Here is an 18,963-nt window from a genome sequence, read left to right as displayed (position 1 = left end):
AAACCTTACTAATTATATTGAATAAGAATGGTCTTGCGAGTTATGGTTATACTGCAAGAAATACAAATAGTGGTAGGAATAGTATCAAAGGTAGTGATAGTACTGTAGAAGAAAAGTATTAGTAGAAGAAGTAATATAAGTCATAGTAGTGCTACTTATGGTACTGATTATGATGGCGGTAGAGAGAGAGAGAAGTAGTTGTACTACAGTAGTATTAGTACTAATAGTGACAGAATAAAATGTTATTAATAAAAAGAAAACACACAGAACAATGCAGAAGGTAAGGTCAATCAAACATCAACGTAAAGGTCAGACCGAGTGGCAGCTCAAAGCGGATGTCGAGCAGCAGCCTGTGAAAGGTTGGGTCTTTGGTTCCACAGATCTCATTCTCAGCCATGATCACGTTGGAGTCCAGCGTCAGCCACTGACCTGGACCGTCCTGGAAATAAAAGTGGGAAAGGAACGTGATCGGGACAATAAATAAACAGGTCTTTTAGTCTATGAGACTAGTCTGTCATTCCTGGTCTGGTTCTACACCTCTGTATAATGTAAATCACAAATGAATGAAAAGAAAACTAAATGGGATTCAGTCTGATCATCAGGCCGTGGAAAAGTGCAGACTTCCACACAGTGATGACAAGAATCCAGGAAGTCATCATGATTGGCTGCTGTCCACCAAGAAATATAATTTACTAATACATGCATAAAACAAAACCATATGAACTATATGTCTCACATAATCGCCTTAATCAAAGTAACATGAAAAGTTATGTGTCTTTCATTTTACAATTATTCATCCCTCATTGCTTTACGTTTACTGTATGGCCAGTGAAACCACATTTCAGGGCCGAATAGACAGAGGGAGTGGCAGTGTACCTCGTTGGACTGCCGTATGCTGTGCAGGGGGACCCATACGGTGCCCACCATGGTGTCCCAGATCAGTCCTTTATTCCACACCTCAACTGTGAGGCCCAGATCCAGGCGGTTTATTTCACTGTGAGGCAGAGCGAGGGAGAGAAAGAGAATGCGTTAAGAAAGAATAGAGCGAAAAGTAGAACGAATGATATAAAGAGCTGACGAGAGAGACAGGGTTTAGAACAGGAATAGAGAGTGTGCCATCAGGAGCTTCACTTCAGCTCGGGGATGAACACACACTGTGAGGGAAATGAGTCACTCAGCACAAGGATGGAGGGAGAAGGTGATTGTCAACCAGGTCGCTGACAAGATATAAGAGGGAGCGAAGATGGAACAACAACAGAAATTATTTCTGTTTCCATCATGGAACAGTCATGGACAGTAAACACCACATATAGATTCATCAGAAACGCTTGTAACAGTGAGAATTTCGCATCGTGCTTTTTCTCCTGTTTTAGCCAAACCGAGCAACAGCCTCTGATATTGTAATGATAACTTTTATCTGTACAACTACAAAATGTCCAGATTATTGTGTGTGTGTGTATGTGTGTGTCTGCTTCATATATGTACACTATGCTTGTGCCCGTGTGTTTACTTAAGAGTAAACCTTGTCCTGCTCTCACCATCTTACAAGCCTGTGGTTCAGCAGCACCCAGTCACAGTGAGGACTGTGAGTAAATGGTCTCCTGAGGCCATGGAAACACTGCGTGGAGCCCTGCGGACATTGATGGCATGACTGACTGTGTCTCTGAGTACATTGGGTTCTGCATTGACAACACCATCCCCGCTAAAGAGGTTCGCTGTTACCCAAATAACAAGCCGTGGGTAACCAGCGACCTGAAGGCCCTTCTGAACCAGAAGAAGAGGGCCTTTAGATCACGGGACAGTGCAGAGCTCAAACGTGTACAAAGGGAGCTCAAACGCAGCATCAGGGAGAGCAAGGACAACTTCAGGAGAAAACTGGAGCACAAACTGGAAGACAATAACACCAGGGACGTCTGGAGTGGGATGAAGGAGATCACCGGCTTCCAGAGGAGAGGTGGGGGAGCAGCGGGAGATGAGGGACGTGCGAACGAGCTGAACTCTTTCTTCAACAGGTTCAACTCCAACCCCCCCAACCCCAGCGGACCCTCCACTGCCTCCTCTGCTTCTCTGAACAACAACCCCCCACTTCCCCCCATCACCCCCTGCCCCCCACCACCTCCCCCCACCCCCCCGCTGACCTTCACCACAGACCTTCCCACACCTCCCACCCCCAGGACATCCTCACATCACCCACAGCCCCCCACCACCTCCTACAACACACACCTCTCTGCACCACCCTCATCCCTTCCACCCTCAAACCCACCACTGACATCCCCCACCCCCCAGTCTGGACTCAAATTCACAGCCAGCCAGGTGAGGAGAGAGCTGGAGAAGCTCAAACTGAGGAAATCTGCAGGACCTGATCGCATCAGCCCTCGTGTGCTGAAGGGATGCTCCAGCCAGCTCTGTGGAGTTCTCCAGCACCTCTTCAACCTGAGCCTACAACTTCAGAGAGTGCCAGTGCTCTGGAAAACATCCTGCCTGGTCCCAGTGCCCAAAAAAGGACGTCCTGCTGCACTGGAGGACTACAGGCCGGTGGCACTGACCTCTCACATCATGAAGGTCATGGAGAGACTGGTCCTGGCACACCTCAGGCCGCTGGTGTTCCCATCACAAGACCCCCTGCAGTTTGCATATCAGCCCCATGTAGGGGTTGATGATGCAATCATCTACCTGCTGCAGAAGGCTTATTCCTCCCTGGACAGACCCAACACCTCAGTCCGGATCATGTTCTTCGACTTCTCCAGCGCCTTCAACACCATCCAGCCCAGACTGCTGAAGGCCAAACTGGAGGGCACGCAGGTGAGTGCTCCCCTCATCACTTGGGTCGATGACTATCTGACGGGCAGACCGCAGTTTGTTAGATTACAGAACTGTGTGTCTGGTCGTCTGATCAGTAACATCGGGGCCCCCCAGGGAACTGTACTGTCCCCCTTCCTCTTCACCACATACACTGCTGACTTTCAGCACTGCACTGAGTCGTGTCATCTACAGAAGTTCTCTGATGACACGGCCATTGTGGGGTGTGTTGAGGGCGGGGGGGAGGCTGAGTACAGGGACCTGGTTGACCGCTTTGTGAAGTGGTGTGGGGAGAACTGCATGCAGCTCAACGTGGCGAAGACGAGGGAGATGGTGGTGGACTTCAGGAGGAACAAGCCTCTGCCCTCTCCTGTCTGCATCGGTGGGACGGATGTGGAGGTGGTGTCGGCATACAAGTACCTGGGTGTCACACTGGACAATAAACTGGACTGGTCCACCAACACACAGGCCGTCTACAAGAAGGGCCTGAGCCGGCTTTACTTCCTGAGGAGGCTCAGGTCCTTCCACGTCTGCAACAAGATGCTGCAGATGTTCTACCAGTCTGTTGTGGCGAGCACCATCTTCTTTGCTGTGGTGTCCTGGGGTGCGGGCATCAAGGCAAAGGACGCCAACAGACTGAAAAAACTCATCAGGAAAGCAGAGTCTGTGGTTGGCTCTAAGCTTGTCACCCTGGAGGAGGTGGCTGAGGACAGGATGCTGGCAAAACTGCTGGCAATCATGGACCATCCCTCTCACCCCCTCCACAAAACACTGGACAAGCTAAGGAGCAGCTTCAGCCACAGACTCATTCAACCCCGCTGCTCTAATGAACGATACAGGAAATCGTTCCTCCCAACCGCAATAAGACTGTACAACTCATCCACCTCTGTCAGAGCCACCATCACAGAACTGCACTAAACCTGTCTCCTTGCACTGTGGATCCTGTACAACACTCCGCTCCATATACACTTACTTCACATCATATGTGATATGTGTTCATATATACCATATTGATATTATATATCATTTTATACAATAATATTGTCTTTTGCACACTCTGTCTACATATTCTTAGACTCTTAGTATATTATATTACCTATTGTATAGTCAAATACTTATATTCATATTCATACTTCTACTATATATCATATCATACTCTCTGTATATTCTTGTTTACGTAAGTCTATATACACATATTTATACATGTGTACATGTTATAATTACTATTATTATACCGCCATTACTATTATATATACTGTTGCTGCCATTATTACCATATACTGCTTTTATATTGGTATAATTACTATCATATATAAATATATATTATGTTATATTATATACTATATATACTGTACTATTCTTATATACTGTCTAACAATACCATTACCATCATATCATCAGTACTTTTACCATCATCTTGCCAATGCACCTTATCTATCTATTTTATTGTATTCTAACAATACCATTACCATCATTTCATCAGTATTACCATCATCTTGACACTGCACCTTATCTACCTATTTTATTGTATTTTATCTTGTGCTTCTGTTTTTTATTCTTTCTACCTCAATATTTTTAATTTTATTGTATTGTATTGTATTGTATTTTATTGTATTCAAATATACCGGCTGCTATGACAACTTAATTTCCCTTCGGGGATGAATAAAGTACTCTATCTATCTATCTATCTATCTATTTCTGTACTTTTAATTATTCTTTTTTTAATCAATATATATAATTTCCTCAACATACGATCATGATGATTAATGACATCATATCTCCTCTTGGACCAATGTCTTTTATCCTCAAAGAATATGGTTTTATTTTTGATTAAAATTGTGATGCTTATCTGTTGTTTTTGGCAGGTTTTTATATAAACTCTTTGGAGGATGTTCTGAAGTCTGAACTGGGGGAGACCCTCTCGACTGGGTGTGTGAACTCTGCTGGAGTAGCTCAAGTAGAGCTGTTATGTCATCTCCCTCTTCAAAGGGAGAGAGAAAGACGAGAAGCAAGTAGAGGGCAAAAATAGGAGGAGGCAGAAATGCCACAGCTGACCCTGTGATACACAACATCTGTGTATTAAAAAAGTTAAGCCTGAGGTGACATCTCTATATGTGTGAATTAATATAATCAATTATATATATAAAATATCAACCATAGACTAACATCTGCTAGCTGATAGTGTTGTGGTTATATGTTTATTTATTGGAATTATAAGATCATAACTTCAACAGCCAACATATAAAAAAAATATGTTTCAATTTCACCCCTAAAAACCCAACTATTTAATCTGGCATTTATGTATTGTTTTATAATTCAATGTTTTTCATATTTATCTTATTCAAAAGGAAGCAGTGCTCTACCTGAGAAAACCAGTCAAAACCCTCTCTATATCGAAACACTACAAGCCCATTCATAGTTTGTGGGTCCAAGTGAGGATACATTTAATGGGAACAATGAGAGAGAAAATTAGAGGTCTGAAGAAGAGCGAATATGGTAAAAAACATTGAATTAAGCACTGTCCCCCATTTAATAACCTAATAAAAAGTCAGAGAGGAGGACATGCAGTAAAGAGGGGAACGACGTGCTGAGTTAGAAGAGGGGTGGAAGACGGAGAGATGGCAAGAATCACTCACAACATGAAGTCCTGCTCCCAGCACGGCTGACTGCCGCGCACAGCGATGGTGGTGCTCTTAACATTCTGCACCTTCAGGGTCACGTATGTGTTAAATTTCTCTGTGAAAAAGAAACAGAAAAACTGTGTTGACCAATGAGTGTGTGTTTAACAGCAGTCAGCGAAAATAAATAAGATATGGCTGATCTCCCGAGGTCGAAGGCCATTACTCACCTTGGGGTCCATCAAGCTTGGCTTTCTTCACTGTAAATAAAACAATGGACAAATTAGTCTATGGAAAGAGGAACATATGTGGCCCTCAGAGAGCCCATCAGTCCCCTCATGAAAACACGGTTAAATTCACTAAATCCAGATTCTTTTTTTTGTCACTGCAACAAATTGGACACAGCCGTAAATATCAGTCTTCCAAACATACCACAGTTTTTCATCAAGACCCATGAATTATTGTTTTAGAAATTAACAAATATGTTCAAAATCATTGTATGTCAAAAAAACTGTATCATCCCTGGGATCTGCATCTGCACCAACATGTAATTCATCCTTTCCTGACCCAGTTTTGTGGTATTTCGACAGTTAGTTTTTGCAGAATCCTGCTTTATAATAGACAATTGTAGACATAAAATGTAACCTTCTTGTCGAAGGTTATTATATAAAGGTTATAGGCTATAGAATATATTTTAAGTTTTCACATTTTTATGCTCTGAAGCTCTAAGTGACTCCACGAAGGCTCGTCTTGTGCTTAGCGACTCTACCCTACAGTCCAGACGGACCACTGCCTGTAGCTTGTGTGCGATTTCGTCTGGTTGGTGATTGACAGGCGCCTGGCATTTGAGAGAGAGAGGGAGGAGGAGGAGGAGGGGGAGGAGGGAGAGGAGGGAGGTGGTGCTCTTCTCAACCCTGGGACTCCGCCATCCTCTTTGGGCAGAATGCCAGGATCTCAGTATGAAAGACTGCATCTGTTCATCAGATTTCAGGGTCTATGAGTCACAGGGGGCCAGGAGGGCAGTTTGTGCAGGTGACAGGGAAAAGGTGATGCCAGCAGGGAGAGTAGCAATGAGCCTCTATGATGTGTGTGTGTGTGTGTGTTAAAGTTCCTGCGTGGTCATCGACAGGGGGGGGGGATAAAAGGACTCCTCAACACAGGGACCTCTGGAGGAACCAGTCTGACGTTTATAGCCACAGTGACGTCAGGAGCCGTTCCATTATTCATTCAGCCCTGCACCCTGTTGGTGCCCAGCGTCCCCATGTTCTGCAGTGAGGCATTAATATTCACAGCTCTGCTTTTTAATCCCTGCTGATTGCATCTTTTCACTGATGTTACATTTAGGGAAAGAAATAGAGCAACTTAGCATCATTTAAAATCGATCTAATCAGGCCACAGCAACAAGCCCTTAATAAATCCTATGAGTGTGTGTGTGTGGCTGTAAGAAGAATGCTTTCAAAATGTATGGCCTACAGTCCGACTGTTTAAAATAGAAGGAGCTGAGTATATAAATATAGACGCCCACTTATTCAATCAAGAAAAATTACAGTTGCAAAAGTGATGCATTCAGAGTCGGTGACAGCCGAGCAGGTATGATAATCACTGTGGACAAATTTGCTTCTAAAAATAGCCTAACCCCAGCAAACCCCCTTGGGATCCTGCTTATCACTTAAATATCTCTCTGATTCATGAGGCAGGTGGCAGAGTACAAGGTGCGGTGGAGCATATGTGCTACTTATCCAACTTCAAAGTGAAATCCCCCTGCTGGTATTAAAGCTGCTGTCAGGGGCAGTCACGCCTAAGGGGGTACAGAGGGTTCATTTCGGTGGAAGTACCGAATGTATACATTTGTAAAAGAGACGTTCAAATGGATAATTTCATACAGACAGTAAGTGACAGATGCATCCTCGGCTGCAACCTTGCCAACGCTGTCAAACGCTGCGCCCTCCACACCATCAGCCAGTCGTCGTCATCCTTCTCTCTCTCTCTCTCTCTCAATCACTTGCTCCTACAAGCTTCCCCTGCCATGTGGCAAGTATGCACGTGTGCTCCCTTTCTATCTCTTTCGCTTGTGCTCCATTAATCTCTGTGTGCAGCCGGATGCGGGCAGAGCGCGCTGCATCCCCAACACTAAAAATAACCACTTCAGTGTGACAAGGGTGGGGGGTTTGCCGGAAAGGGGGGGTGGGGTGCTCACAGCTCTCAGGCATGAGACTAAACCAACATCGCTGTGGTTACAGAACAGAGGAGGGAGGAGAAGGTAGCAGTTTTCTGCAAATCGTGGAGTCCCCACCACAGAAATTACAGGTTGCCCGGTGCAGATAAGCCTCTTTTAAGGTTTCAAACAGGCCACACCTCAGATTTAGACACCAGGAAAAACACTAAAAACCTGTAGACAAGAGATGGACGGAAAGAAACTAGAAACGATGGAAGTAAACCTGAGAGGTCATTACAGCGCACTCCTGTCTGCTCTGCTGGATAACATTCAGTCAGACTCCTGAACAATACCTGAGGGAATACTGTGTGTTAGTGATGCTGATTAGAATGTAACTGTTAAAAAAGCACTACGGTCTCTGGTGACTTCACTCCTCTAATAAGCACTAATTCATGTCTGCTAATGAAGAAGCTTAGCGATCAAACGTAAGACTTTATAGAGGATATAAACAGTACGTAATGCTGTTGCCTTTGCATCATTAAGCACAGAATATGAATGCTGTGTTTTATCTAGTATTATTATTTACAATAAACCCAGAATCACAATAACTCTATTAACTTCACCAAGGAGGTTATGTTTTCACCCCGCCCTTTGCTTGTAAAACGGATTTCCCAATGTGGGCCAGGAAATCAACTTCTTAGGGGAAATTAATTGTTTGATGAGAACAAACCAGACATACGTATGGTGTTGAGATTTAAGAGTTTGTACACATTTTAGCAGATTGTCCGACTACTTCCTTTTTATATATTTTTTTCTACTATAAGAGCTAGACGGACATGTGTGGGATTGTTTGATCTTGGCAGAGATATGTGCTTTTCTGAGTGCCATAGTAGTGAGAGTAATATAACACTGTGTTTTAAATGTAATAAGAGAACAAACACCAGAGGCTTAGGATGGTTTGACTTGGTTAACTTATATTAATTTATAGTGTCTGACAAAGGTGACTACTTTTACCAAGGTTCTTAATGATCTGATCACGTATATTAATATGTGAAATGCACTCAGTAGAGCATGTACCTCTGACAAGGCCCAACAGACTCTATAAATCAAAACAAACTTAAAGCTGAGACCACTTTACATTTCTCAGCAACACATTGGTGGTAGTTACAGGTTTCTAGCCCTGATACGGTGTCTGAACAAAGCCTACACACCTAAACCTTAAAGTTTAAATCCACTAGATACAGATTTCTATTTGGATCCACATGAAACTGCACACACACTCATCGATACCTACTCCCTAATTATGTCTGAATTTATTTTGCGTAAGATTCTTTGACAAATCAACAAAAATGTTTAAAAAGCAGAGAGATCCTGGATCTGGCGCCTTGTTCCAGATCTAAACCAACATTTAAAAAGTGTAATCTCCTTGTTGGAGGTAATTATATTACTGCAAAAAGGCGAAAGTAATACAGACGTCTTTCATGGTTTGCTCTGTTATACAGTTGTAACGTGTGACTTGACATCTCTAGGGATGACAGCGAGTGGAGAGCCGTCAGATCTGAATATGCTTATTCAGCTTGTGTGACACAGGCCATCATTTTAAAGACTAAATCTAACATCACAAGACGTGGGAGCAGAACATGCAGAGGCGATGTCACATCACTGCTACTGCAATGTTCATATCAGCCTGTAACAATTGCACCAAGGTGAACACCTATACTCATCTTCCTCTTCATAACTTCATTCTGCTCACAACCACAGTGAAAAAATACAATACCAATATAAACCTAGCTACAGGCCTGCCACAGAGAGTGAAGGAACTAATGAGAAAATGCCAGCAGAGACCTAAAATACCATTGGGGTTGCCATGCCAACAAAGCTTCAGGACATGAAGGGGCCACCAATGAGCCTGAATCTCAATCTTGACAATGGCGGTATCAGCTGGTGTCAAAACACACAGAAGCAGCATCTTCATCAACACTTGAAGTCTGCTCCTATGGAGGAAGTGTAAATTAAACCTTACGAGGGGGGAGAATTTCTAACCATAATAAATCCACACATTCAGATTCTTGATAAAATCTTGAATATAAAGCTGTCTTAAGTGGTTTAAACTTTCGGGTTCCCAAATCTGCAGCTGACCAGGTGTTATTGAGGTGCTCGGAGGAGATCCGCTGCAGGATAATAGTAGGACTCTTTAATTCCGTTGACATTTGCAGAAATCTGTCCACCAAGTTTTCCCTTTGACATTTATACATAACAATTTAAGTTATAATTGACAGCAAAAGACTCCTGATTAAAATTAAGTGACCTTTGATGAATGGAGGTCTTCACTCACTAGTTTGAAACTCCTGATACAAAAATGTTAGTCAAACCGGAATCATAAATCAATCAAAAACAACACAACTACAAATCTTCACAGGTTTAAACTAAATGTAGTGTTAATAACCTATAAATTACATTTAAAGGTTTGTAATCAGAGGACTAGATTTTATTGGAGTCCAGGTTCTATTTCTCTGCCACATAGACTTCACTGAAAAAATACAAATACATCATCAGTGACTGGAGAAAGATATTTGAAAAGAAGTCATTACACAACACTGTTGTAAATCAGGCTTCTTAGGAGGAAAGAAAAACAACTATTTGAAGAATCTTGAATTGTTCAAAAGCACAAAAGACTTTGGGTGTTGTTGTAGAGCTCGATCAATAGGAGAAGGATAATTTAAAAATCTAATCTTATCTGTTTTGAAAACTCTAATGTAAAGAAAACATGCTTATTTTTTCGCACATTTACGGATGAGAACCGAGGAGACGTCTGCACCCGTAATGACTTGTATCATGAAACACATGCAGGCACAAACTGCGAGTGGAGCAACCTACATCTGGTTTTACCTTGTTTGACAGCGGCTGCCAGAAAGCATACACCGACACCATGAATCGATCCTTAAATGTTGTAGTGATCCCAGGTTTGCTGAAATGAGCCCAGGCGGGCAGGTCGTGCTCATGGCTGACAGTGGGAGTGAATACAGGGTAAAAGACACCAAACGCTATAGGTGATAATGGGAAGTATTCGCCTTATTAGTGAGATGTGCACGAAATAAACTGCAAATAAGAGTCATGAGCGTGTAGTAGCTAATCCCCAACAGGGATGGATGCATCCTCACAGGTCAACCCCTCCACAAACAGCCGACAAGATGCGATTTGGATTTATCTAATGTGGAGGAAATCGAAAGCAAGTCGTGCCAGATTATTGCTCATTCGTCGCTCTTACCTCCAACACACAGCAATGACATTTCTTATGAGCGCCTTTGGCCCCGGGTGCAGCTTCTTCACCAGCTTCCTTCACGGAGCTAATCTGTGCGGCAGCGCAGCCGGGGAGAGGGTCGCGGGGCTGCGGGAGGGGAGAAGCCTGCCGTCGGCAGCAGAGCCGGGGCCTGGCCGGGCTCGTTCCGCTGCTCAGGAAATCAACTGTTCGCTGTTTCAGGCCGAGCTCCGGAGAGGTAAACCCGTCTGTCCTCGTTTGAGTGGCGCGTCTGTCCAAATCTGAGACTTTTCCGCCGACCACCTTCTCTCTCTCAGCTCTCCGCTCCCCAGCACTCAGCCATCTTGTTCAGCTTCAGCACCACCGCCGCGTGGACAGCTCCTGGCAGTGACGTCAGGGCGGTGGTCTGTGGTGAGACTCCCCCACCAGTGTGTGTGTTTGTATGTTTGAACAAGCAGACATCTATTCAGGAGTTGTTCTTAAGCTCCTGAGGCTTTACACCTTTTATCTCACCACTATCTCTTTGGGAATATTGCAATTCTTCCTCAGTCACTGCCACAATATGCAGGACTACCTTTTGGAGAATAAAAAGAAAGAACTAGTCAAACTTTCAACCATCTTGCAAACAATGACATGAAAAACACTTGCTGTTTATCAAGTGTTTGTCATTTGCTTTTCATGAAGTAGAGTTTAAAGCCACAACCTTCACTCAGGAGCAAAACACTGTCTTTAAAAGTAATAGAAAAGATAATGTGACATTTGTTGTGATAATTATCAAAATTGACTGATATGGAAATGTTTATCTTAATGTAGTTATTGGCCCTATCTTCCAGCCCGACTTTCAAAGAAACAATAGAACTCTAAAACAAAGCGGACGGGGCAAAAATTACTGGGCATCATTATGTTAAAGAAAATTCTTATTCTGATACATTTACAGCAAAAGTATAAAAGATGCAAGGTACACGAATAAACACGCACATAGACAGACATATTATGAACCAACTGATTAATCAGGGGGATAAATAGATAGATTAAACAATGATGGAAATTATTATAGCCCCAATATGAGGTAATGTGGGTGATAATTTAGCAGATGGACTGTTGGTGCTTAACGAAAGACAAAATATCATAATTAAATGGTAAATAGCTGTATTTATATATTTTCTAGTCTTGATGACCACTCAAAGCACTTCACAGTAGTTTTTGCCATTCACCCATTCATACATTGCATCTATGTGCAGAAATTTATCTCAATCACACATCACTTAGAAACCAAGTACACTTCACTGCCCGCATTATGGGAGACTGGGATCACCCTGACGACCTGCTAGTTGTTAGTGGACGACCCTCTCTACCGCCTGAGCCACAGCCAACCGTAAGTGGAGCAGGATATCAATCTTTGAGCCTTTGTCTGACTGAGTGAGTTGACAAAATCTAAAACCGTCTCAATCTTTGAATTCAGTGTAAACTGTGTTGCATATTTAAAACAGATAATCTCAATGTCAATTAAAAAACAAACTGCTGGTCTAGCTTTGGCTGTGTGGGCCAACAGCTCCCCCTGCTGGTACACAACAGCCTATACAGCTTCACAGTCCTCAGGGTCAGAGCACCAACATTATACAAAAGCACATTTTACACTTCTGGGATTGGATCTAAACTTAAGATGTGACATTTAAAAAACAATGCACCAATGACAATTTAAACATTTCAAGCTGCACACACTCACTTTTTTGTTGGAAAAATTTTCAATATGGTTTAATGAACATTTAAGAAAAATACAAATATACTTCACAAATATATAATATTCTGACATGTTTATCTGCTCATCGATCCCACTACCTGCCATCATCAATGTAAATTCAAACATGAGCAGTAAACCAGAACATTACATTTTCAATCCCTTCCAGTTCGTTTTTTCATGCAGTCTAAATAACCCTATGTACACCCACCCACCACATACGCAATGACATTAAATGTAAACTGAGTATTAGTCTAGCCTTATTGGACAGCTCATAGGGCTGGTGAGCAACTGTTGATACAAAGCTACACAATAGAGAGTTAAGGTCAATCTAAATTTACTTATGGCATCCGAGAAGGTAAAATTACTGTACATAACATTTAATGAAATTCCTGAACTTTAAAAACCCTTAACACCACCCCACAGATTTACATTCACAAGAAAAATGTGCGTGAATACACACATTCATAAAGAAAAGTTATGTGGTGTTTTGAAATGTTTGTACCCTTGTCTTCCCTATCCTTGAGATAGCCACGTGTGTTGTTGAATGGCACTAGTTTGAGCTAATACCACATGTCCATCACCTGTCGCTCTGCTGCAGGAATCAAAGGCTCTTCAGATGGAGTCTCCTCATAGCTTCTCACTAAAAAGAAAATAGTCCATTCACACGGAGAAAGAAAACGACATATTCAGGGTTACAATTCAAATATGGTCTTCAAAACTTGGAAGCTCAGAATTGGAAAAAGGATAATTATGATAGACAAAGGCCCAATGACAGTGTGCAACTTTTAATAATGTTTATTTTTACATGCCTCTTTTCTCCTGAGGGTCTCTCCCTCTCTCTCTCTCTCTCCAACGGGTTAGAGCTACAAAGTTTACAATAGATACTAAATATCTTGGAGTAAATTATTATTTATTAACTACCCGACACTTGAACATGATGGTTAAGTTTAAGTGTTATAGGTAATAGCTGCATGTGTATGTGTGCACAAATTAACTCAGCAAAGCATGTCTATGATCAGTAGATGTATCAGTGGTCAGATACAGATTAAATGCAAAAGTCTGAGTGTGACACACCCACAGTTTGTATGTAAAAGAGGTTTCAGTTACCTGTCAAGATGAGAGAGGACCTCACAAAGCTGGGTAAGCAGGGCACGGTGCTTGTGTGGGTTTCCCTCCAGCGCGCCACTGAGACAACTCAGGTACGAGTCTAGGTTCCCAAGAGAGGCTGTCTCACCTGTACCTGTCCAGGAAAAAAATATCTTAAGACATATTTGAATATTTGATTTTTGAAATGGAAAATATGTAATTTATGCACTTATATAGCAGTTCCTAGGACGGTACAGTTTTTTAATATAGCCAGATATTTAGAATGAGGACCGCTGTTTTCATAATGACATTAAATTGAATGAACCTGGCATGAAGACACAACCTTTATATTACTCTGTGGTTGTATTCCCTAAATACAGCCTCCTGACTCCTTACCTGGCAGTGGGACTGATGAGAGACTGTTAACCAGCGTGTGTTTAATGGCCAGTAAGTGTTGCTGGAGAGCCTGGGTGCGCTTCTCATCCAGCCCCAGTTCAGCCTCCAGGCGCTCTTTGGCGTTGTACATGTCCTTGATGTGCCGCTGCAACACTGCGTTCTGCTCCTCAAACTCAATGTTGGCCTTACGAAGCCGCCGCAACTCAGCCTCTCGAGCTGAAACGGCAAATGGTGAAATAAAAAAAAGATTTGATGAGATTGTTTGTTGGTAGAATTAAAACTGAAAAAGCATTACATCAATGTGATCACCTCTCTTAGCATGATGTCCAGGCGCCACCTCTGTTAATGTCCTATTAGTATATTAGGTAATGTCATAATTCTGTCCTAGCATTAGTACCTAGCCATGCTGAACACACGCCTGGTGCTTTATTTCTCATGTGATTATTTTCAGGTTTTTCCTTACCTTTGTTCTGATCAAGGAACTCCTCTGTGAAGATAGGGATGTCAAATCTGCTCGGGAGGTCAGAAGCCTTGAGGACAAAATGCACAACTTAGCTTTCTGCAATTTACTCTATAAAAATATTGAAGAATATGTGGTGACAAGTTTACAGTGACAGTGTACCTTTGGTAAAGATGACCCTGAACTAGTACTGATGATGACAGATGGAGAGTCTTCTGAAAGAGAAACTTTATAATCCATAATACAGCTCAGATGGAACAGAGAGGTTGAATAATAATCTTGTCAGTTTCCCTGATGACGGTGGTTATTTCTTAGGCAGTAACTAATTAAAACACACATGCACAACAGTAATCAACATGACAAACATTAGTTGAGTAGAAGTTAGTGTTTACCTTTCTTGATCCTTTTGTCTTGTATCTTAGCAGTGGTGATCTGATAGGCTTCAGTCTGCTGATAATCCTTCAATTCCTGTGCATATTGCATCTTCTCCCGCTCCGCCTCATCCAGATAGCGCTGCCGGTACACAAATAATGTTCAGGGAAAAAACCTGACTTGCTTAATGGCACATTCTGGAATTTGTTTAAAATATTTTTGCAAACCATGAGGTTTGAAAATCTTTGAAATTTTATATTAAAAATATGTTGTAATTGCTAAAATACAGATAACACCTTCTATTATATTCCTGACTTGGTGTCCACGAGTCATCATAGATTCCAACTGGACCAGTAAGAAAGTACCTGGAGCACTGAATATACTGTGTCATTACATATTTTTGTATATCTTGAAATGTTACCTGTTTGTCATTTGGCAGTAAACGTGTCCACTCTGCTCCGAGTCTTTTGGTGATTTCAGGAAAAGGTAAGTCCGGGTATCGGGCCCTCATTAGTTCCCGCCGCTCGTTCAGGAAGCGCACATATCCGGTTACTGGTGCCTTAGGCCCATTTGGTAGCACCTTTTTTCTTTTCTTTCCCTTTGGCCAGCCTCTCTTCTTGGGCTACAGAGAGAGGAAGAATGACACTCTGGTGAGTGGAGAGGCTTGTCATTTGTTTGGTTTGTAAATGCGATGTTTAAACATGTTTAAAAACAAATTCAAATTTCCGGTTTCATCCAACTAAGACCCCACAATGAAAACATATTCAATGCCGTATAGAACGAAAAAATGTCTGGCATCTTTACTTAAAAGATTACAATTAATAAATCAGATGTTCCAGCTGTACCGCAGACACTGATCAGTATAACTTTGGGGTTCCTGCAGGTTAAACCACTTTTTTAGAAAGTAATGAAGGAAATGTAAGATACATGTCAAGTACGACAGAAACCCGTTCTTCTATTTTGAGGCCATTTAAGAGGCTATAGGTTTAGTACCGCTGTTCAATTGTGTACCATTATGCTGATAATACATCTTTACTGTCAGCTCCCCATCATATACTATAAAACACCCTACAAACATGTATACTACTTATATTTTCCTGTGAAGTCCAGGGGGTGGAGGGAGTAACATGCCAAGTAAAACCAGGCAGAAAGGAAAGAGGGAAGCTGATATTGTATTTACATATTTATAAAAGAGTATTCCAGAACTGCTGCGACAAAAGAGTGACTATTTGTGCATAAAGTTAAAGACACATGTCCTCAGATCTTCACTTTGAAAATCTTACAGCCTTATTCCCGCATACAGGAGGCAAAATCTAAATGATTTGACGTTGATCGTGGTCACCTCATCCTGGGTCTGCTCGGCTGAGTGCGAGGCTCGGAGCTGCTGTGAGGCATCACCCTGCTCCTGCTTGATCCCTCCCATGGGGGAAAACCGACTGTGTTCAGGCTGAAACTGGGTCAAGTGTCTGTGCAAAATAAAATAGGAGAAAAAATATTTGAAACAAGAGGCGAGAGATTAATTGTGGTATTACTGTCCCCACAGCTACGCCGCTTGGTAAGCTAACCTGCCTGCTAGCTGTTCACTGTGGCTAACTGGTCACACACATACACACACACACACACACAAAGGTAACACAACACACTCGCTCTGCCGAAGGAACAAATATTGCAAAGCAAAATACGTAATTTTACTTTAAAGTACAAACTACACACTTGGGACAGTGTTTTTAACAAGTAGTTTTACTTCTTACCTAAACCTAATATTACTTACCGACAGTGAAGTCCTCGTCCAAACAGGAAGAGAAGACTGTCTGTTATCTGATTGGTCGAAACGGACACTCCTGATTGGCTGGTTGGCCGTTCACCCCTCCCCCATTCGTCTGCTCGTTCGATACTTTAGATTCCTCTAGTTTTCTCTGTTAAATAACATCCATCACTTATGCCCCACTGATATATTTCAATTTACTTGTTTTACATTTCACTTTTATTTTTGAAAGGCTTCCATTTTTATACAATTTTTGTTAAGTAATACTTAAGTGCCACATGTTTTAGGTTCTCGTGACATTTGAAGTATAATCAAAGGCAGGGTGGAGTTCAACAAACAATTACTTGTGGTATGTTTTATTTTGAAAGTCTATGCCTGAAAGTTGTCATTGAAAGATAGTTGTATATCATATAGAATGTTTTTTGTAAAGCGTTTTGGACTGAGCACACTCATTGGAGTACCTTTCTTTAAACTATGGACTGTATCCATGGATTTTTGGATTCTAATACAATGTTTATTTATCAAATTATTTATCTAAGCATGTTTTGCGATGGTATGTTTTATGCATGTTTTATCGCCAGACTAATAATTATTAGTTTACTTTTAAATCCACACTGCTGTATATACACTGGATTAAGTGTTCACCACCATTTAATTGATTACATTGAGAAATTACAACAAAACTGTACATATATTTAACCAAGTCAAAAAGCATGCAGCATACTAATACATCTGAGATGTACTTTCAAAACGAAGTGACCAAACTGAGAGAAATTTGAAACCAAGAAGTAAAAGTCATAAAGTTCGCTCCTTCAAATTACTTGATTTTTAATGTAAAGAAAAACACAGTGATATATTGTTGTGGAATATTTATTTTATTATCCTACCAAGAATTTAGCTATTATTTTGACTTGATTTAATGATTTTAAAGTCTGGGAATGAAACAGTGTGAAACAAAGTTGTTCTCAGAGAACAATTCAGGGTTGAGATTGTGATGGAAATTTGACCTGGTGACACTTCTGAAATAAAGAGGCTAGAGAATAGTCATAGTCTTTTAAATATACTTTATTCCTTGCAAGGAAGGTCAGACAGTCATAGTGTGTGATGAGCATTCTGCAGAGGGAGTGACAGAAACAGTTGCAGGCGTATGCTTTTTATGCAGATGCAATGAAGAGGTGTGTGTGTTAGAACTCTATGTGTGAGAACTACTGTATGTAAACTGAGTGAATAATAACATCCCAGGAGATAAGACACATGCTGAAGGCCTCCAGGACACAGGTTGAATGCTTTTTCGAAGTCTTGGTGGTGGGAGACAAACCAGGTCAGATTCGTGGCTCTAATGTCATCGTAACAGTTTCATAAGCAGATATAACATGCATAAGAAGAGATCATATATAGTGTGGTCTAATGGTTAAATTTCCCATTACAAAGGTGTGTTGAACCTAAGGCCACATGTCACTAAGCCTGTTCAGTTGCTTCTGAGGGATGGAGCTTTACAGTTACACACTACGGCACACATTACAGAGCCCCTTAAAGTGTAACCTTGCTCTCCTAGTTCAAATTGAAGAAAACATAAGTATGTCAAACATCACCCTGTCTCTTTGATTTGTTATCTAAAAGTGTTGCATCAGATTCTTTGCTACCTCTACATCAAGGCCCACTGCAGGAATGTGTCTAGGAACCTTATTTTATTTTTATTAATAGTTGCACAGGCCTCGTCCAGTATAAGATTGCCTGTAAATGCTTGTTTAGGGTAAGCCATTTAAGTGTTGAAAGTAATAAGGTATCAGGAAAAATGGAACTGTTAAAATAGTAACTTAGAATGCCTAAAACCTTATAGCAGTACCTTACAAATAAATGAAATGTTCCATCATTCAATTTTTAATTCACCTGTCGATGGAGGGGTGGGCGAAGTGTTTGAGTCCACAAAACACTTCTGGAGTTTGAGTGGTAAACAGCGGTGCAGCCAAATCCCAAAAAATTGAAGAAAACTGACTACAAAAAAAACGACTGCTTGTGATGTCATTGAACTGTCCGTAAGCCAGACATTCAAATTTGACCAAGTAATTTACATCTTTTTAGCCCGCCCACCTCCGAATCATCGTAATGGCAAGTCGATTTTTATTTCTCTATGAACTATTCCTTTAACTCTCATTACAACACTCTTCCCAGCTCTACATCCACAGTTGGAGGCATGTCTAACTAGCTGCTGGACTGAGGAACACCCCACTGACATCAGCTAGTTACAGACTGCATTAAAACTGAAATCTCTCCTAATATCACTCAATTATGTGTAACTACATTTGTTTTGG

General features: G+C 41.6%; 2 protein-coding genes across 2 annotated transcripts in view; both read right to left on the bottom strand.

The window, feature by feature from the left end:
• The window catches only part of unc13a (unc-13 homolog A (C. elegans)), a 47,831-nt gene extending 36,969 nt beyond the window's left edge, over positions 1–10,862 (bottom strand). Inside the window, exons 1-5 of the mRNA XM_061078257.1 lie at positions 10,841–10,862; positions 5,648–5,677; positions 5,436–5,535; positions 877–994; positions 316–439 (exon numbers count right to left, since the gene is read on the bottom strand). Of these exons, the coding sequence (XP_060934240.1) occupies positions 316–439; positions 877–994; positions 5,436–5,535; positions 5,648–5,677; positions 10,841–10,862 (394 nt within the window). The remainder of the gene's footprint in view (positions 1–315; positions 440–876; positions 995–5,435; positions 5,536–5,647; positions 5,678–10,840) is intronic.
• Positions 10,863–12,557: 1,695 nt separating this feature from the next.
• On the bottom strand, positions 12,558–16,692 carry hmg20b (high mobility group 20B). The gene is made up of 9 exons (XM_061077846.1): positions 16,658–16,692; positions 16,229–16,352; positions 15,308–15,508; positions 14,907–15,027; positions 14,677–14,729; positions 14,518–14,584; positions 14,055–14,270; positions 13,680–13,812; positions 12,558–13,212 (listed from the first exon to the last, which is right to left on the bottom strand). The coding sequence occupies exons 2-9, from the start codon at positions 16,307–16,309 to the stop codon at positions 13,200–13,202; spliced, it is 885 nt and encodes a 294-aa protein (XP_060933829.1). The 5' UTR covers positions 16,310–16,352; positions 16,658–16,692; the 3' UTR covers positions 12,558–13,199.
• Between the last annotated feature and the right edge of the window lie 2,271 nt (positions 16,693–18,963).

Source organism: Limanda limanda, chromosome 9 (genome assembly GCF_963576545.1).
Source record: "Limanda limanda chromosome 9, fLimLim1.1, whole genome shotgun sequence".
NCBI classification, from domain to species: domain Eukaryota; kingdom Metazoa; phylum Chordata; class Actinopteri; order Pleuronectiformes; family Pleuronectidae; genus Limanda; species Limanda limanda.
This window is presented reverse-complemented; position numbering and strand designations above follow the sequence as displayed.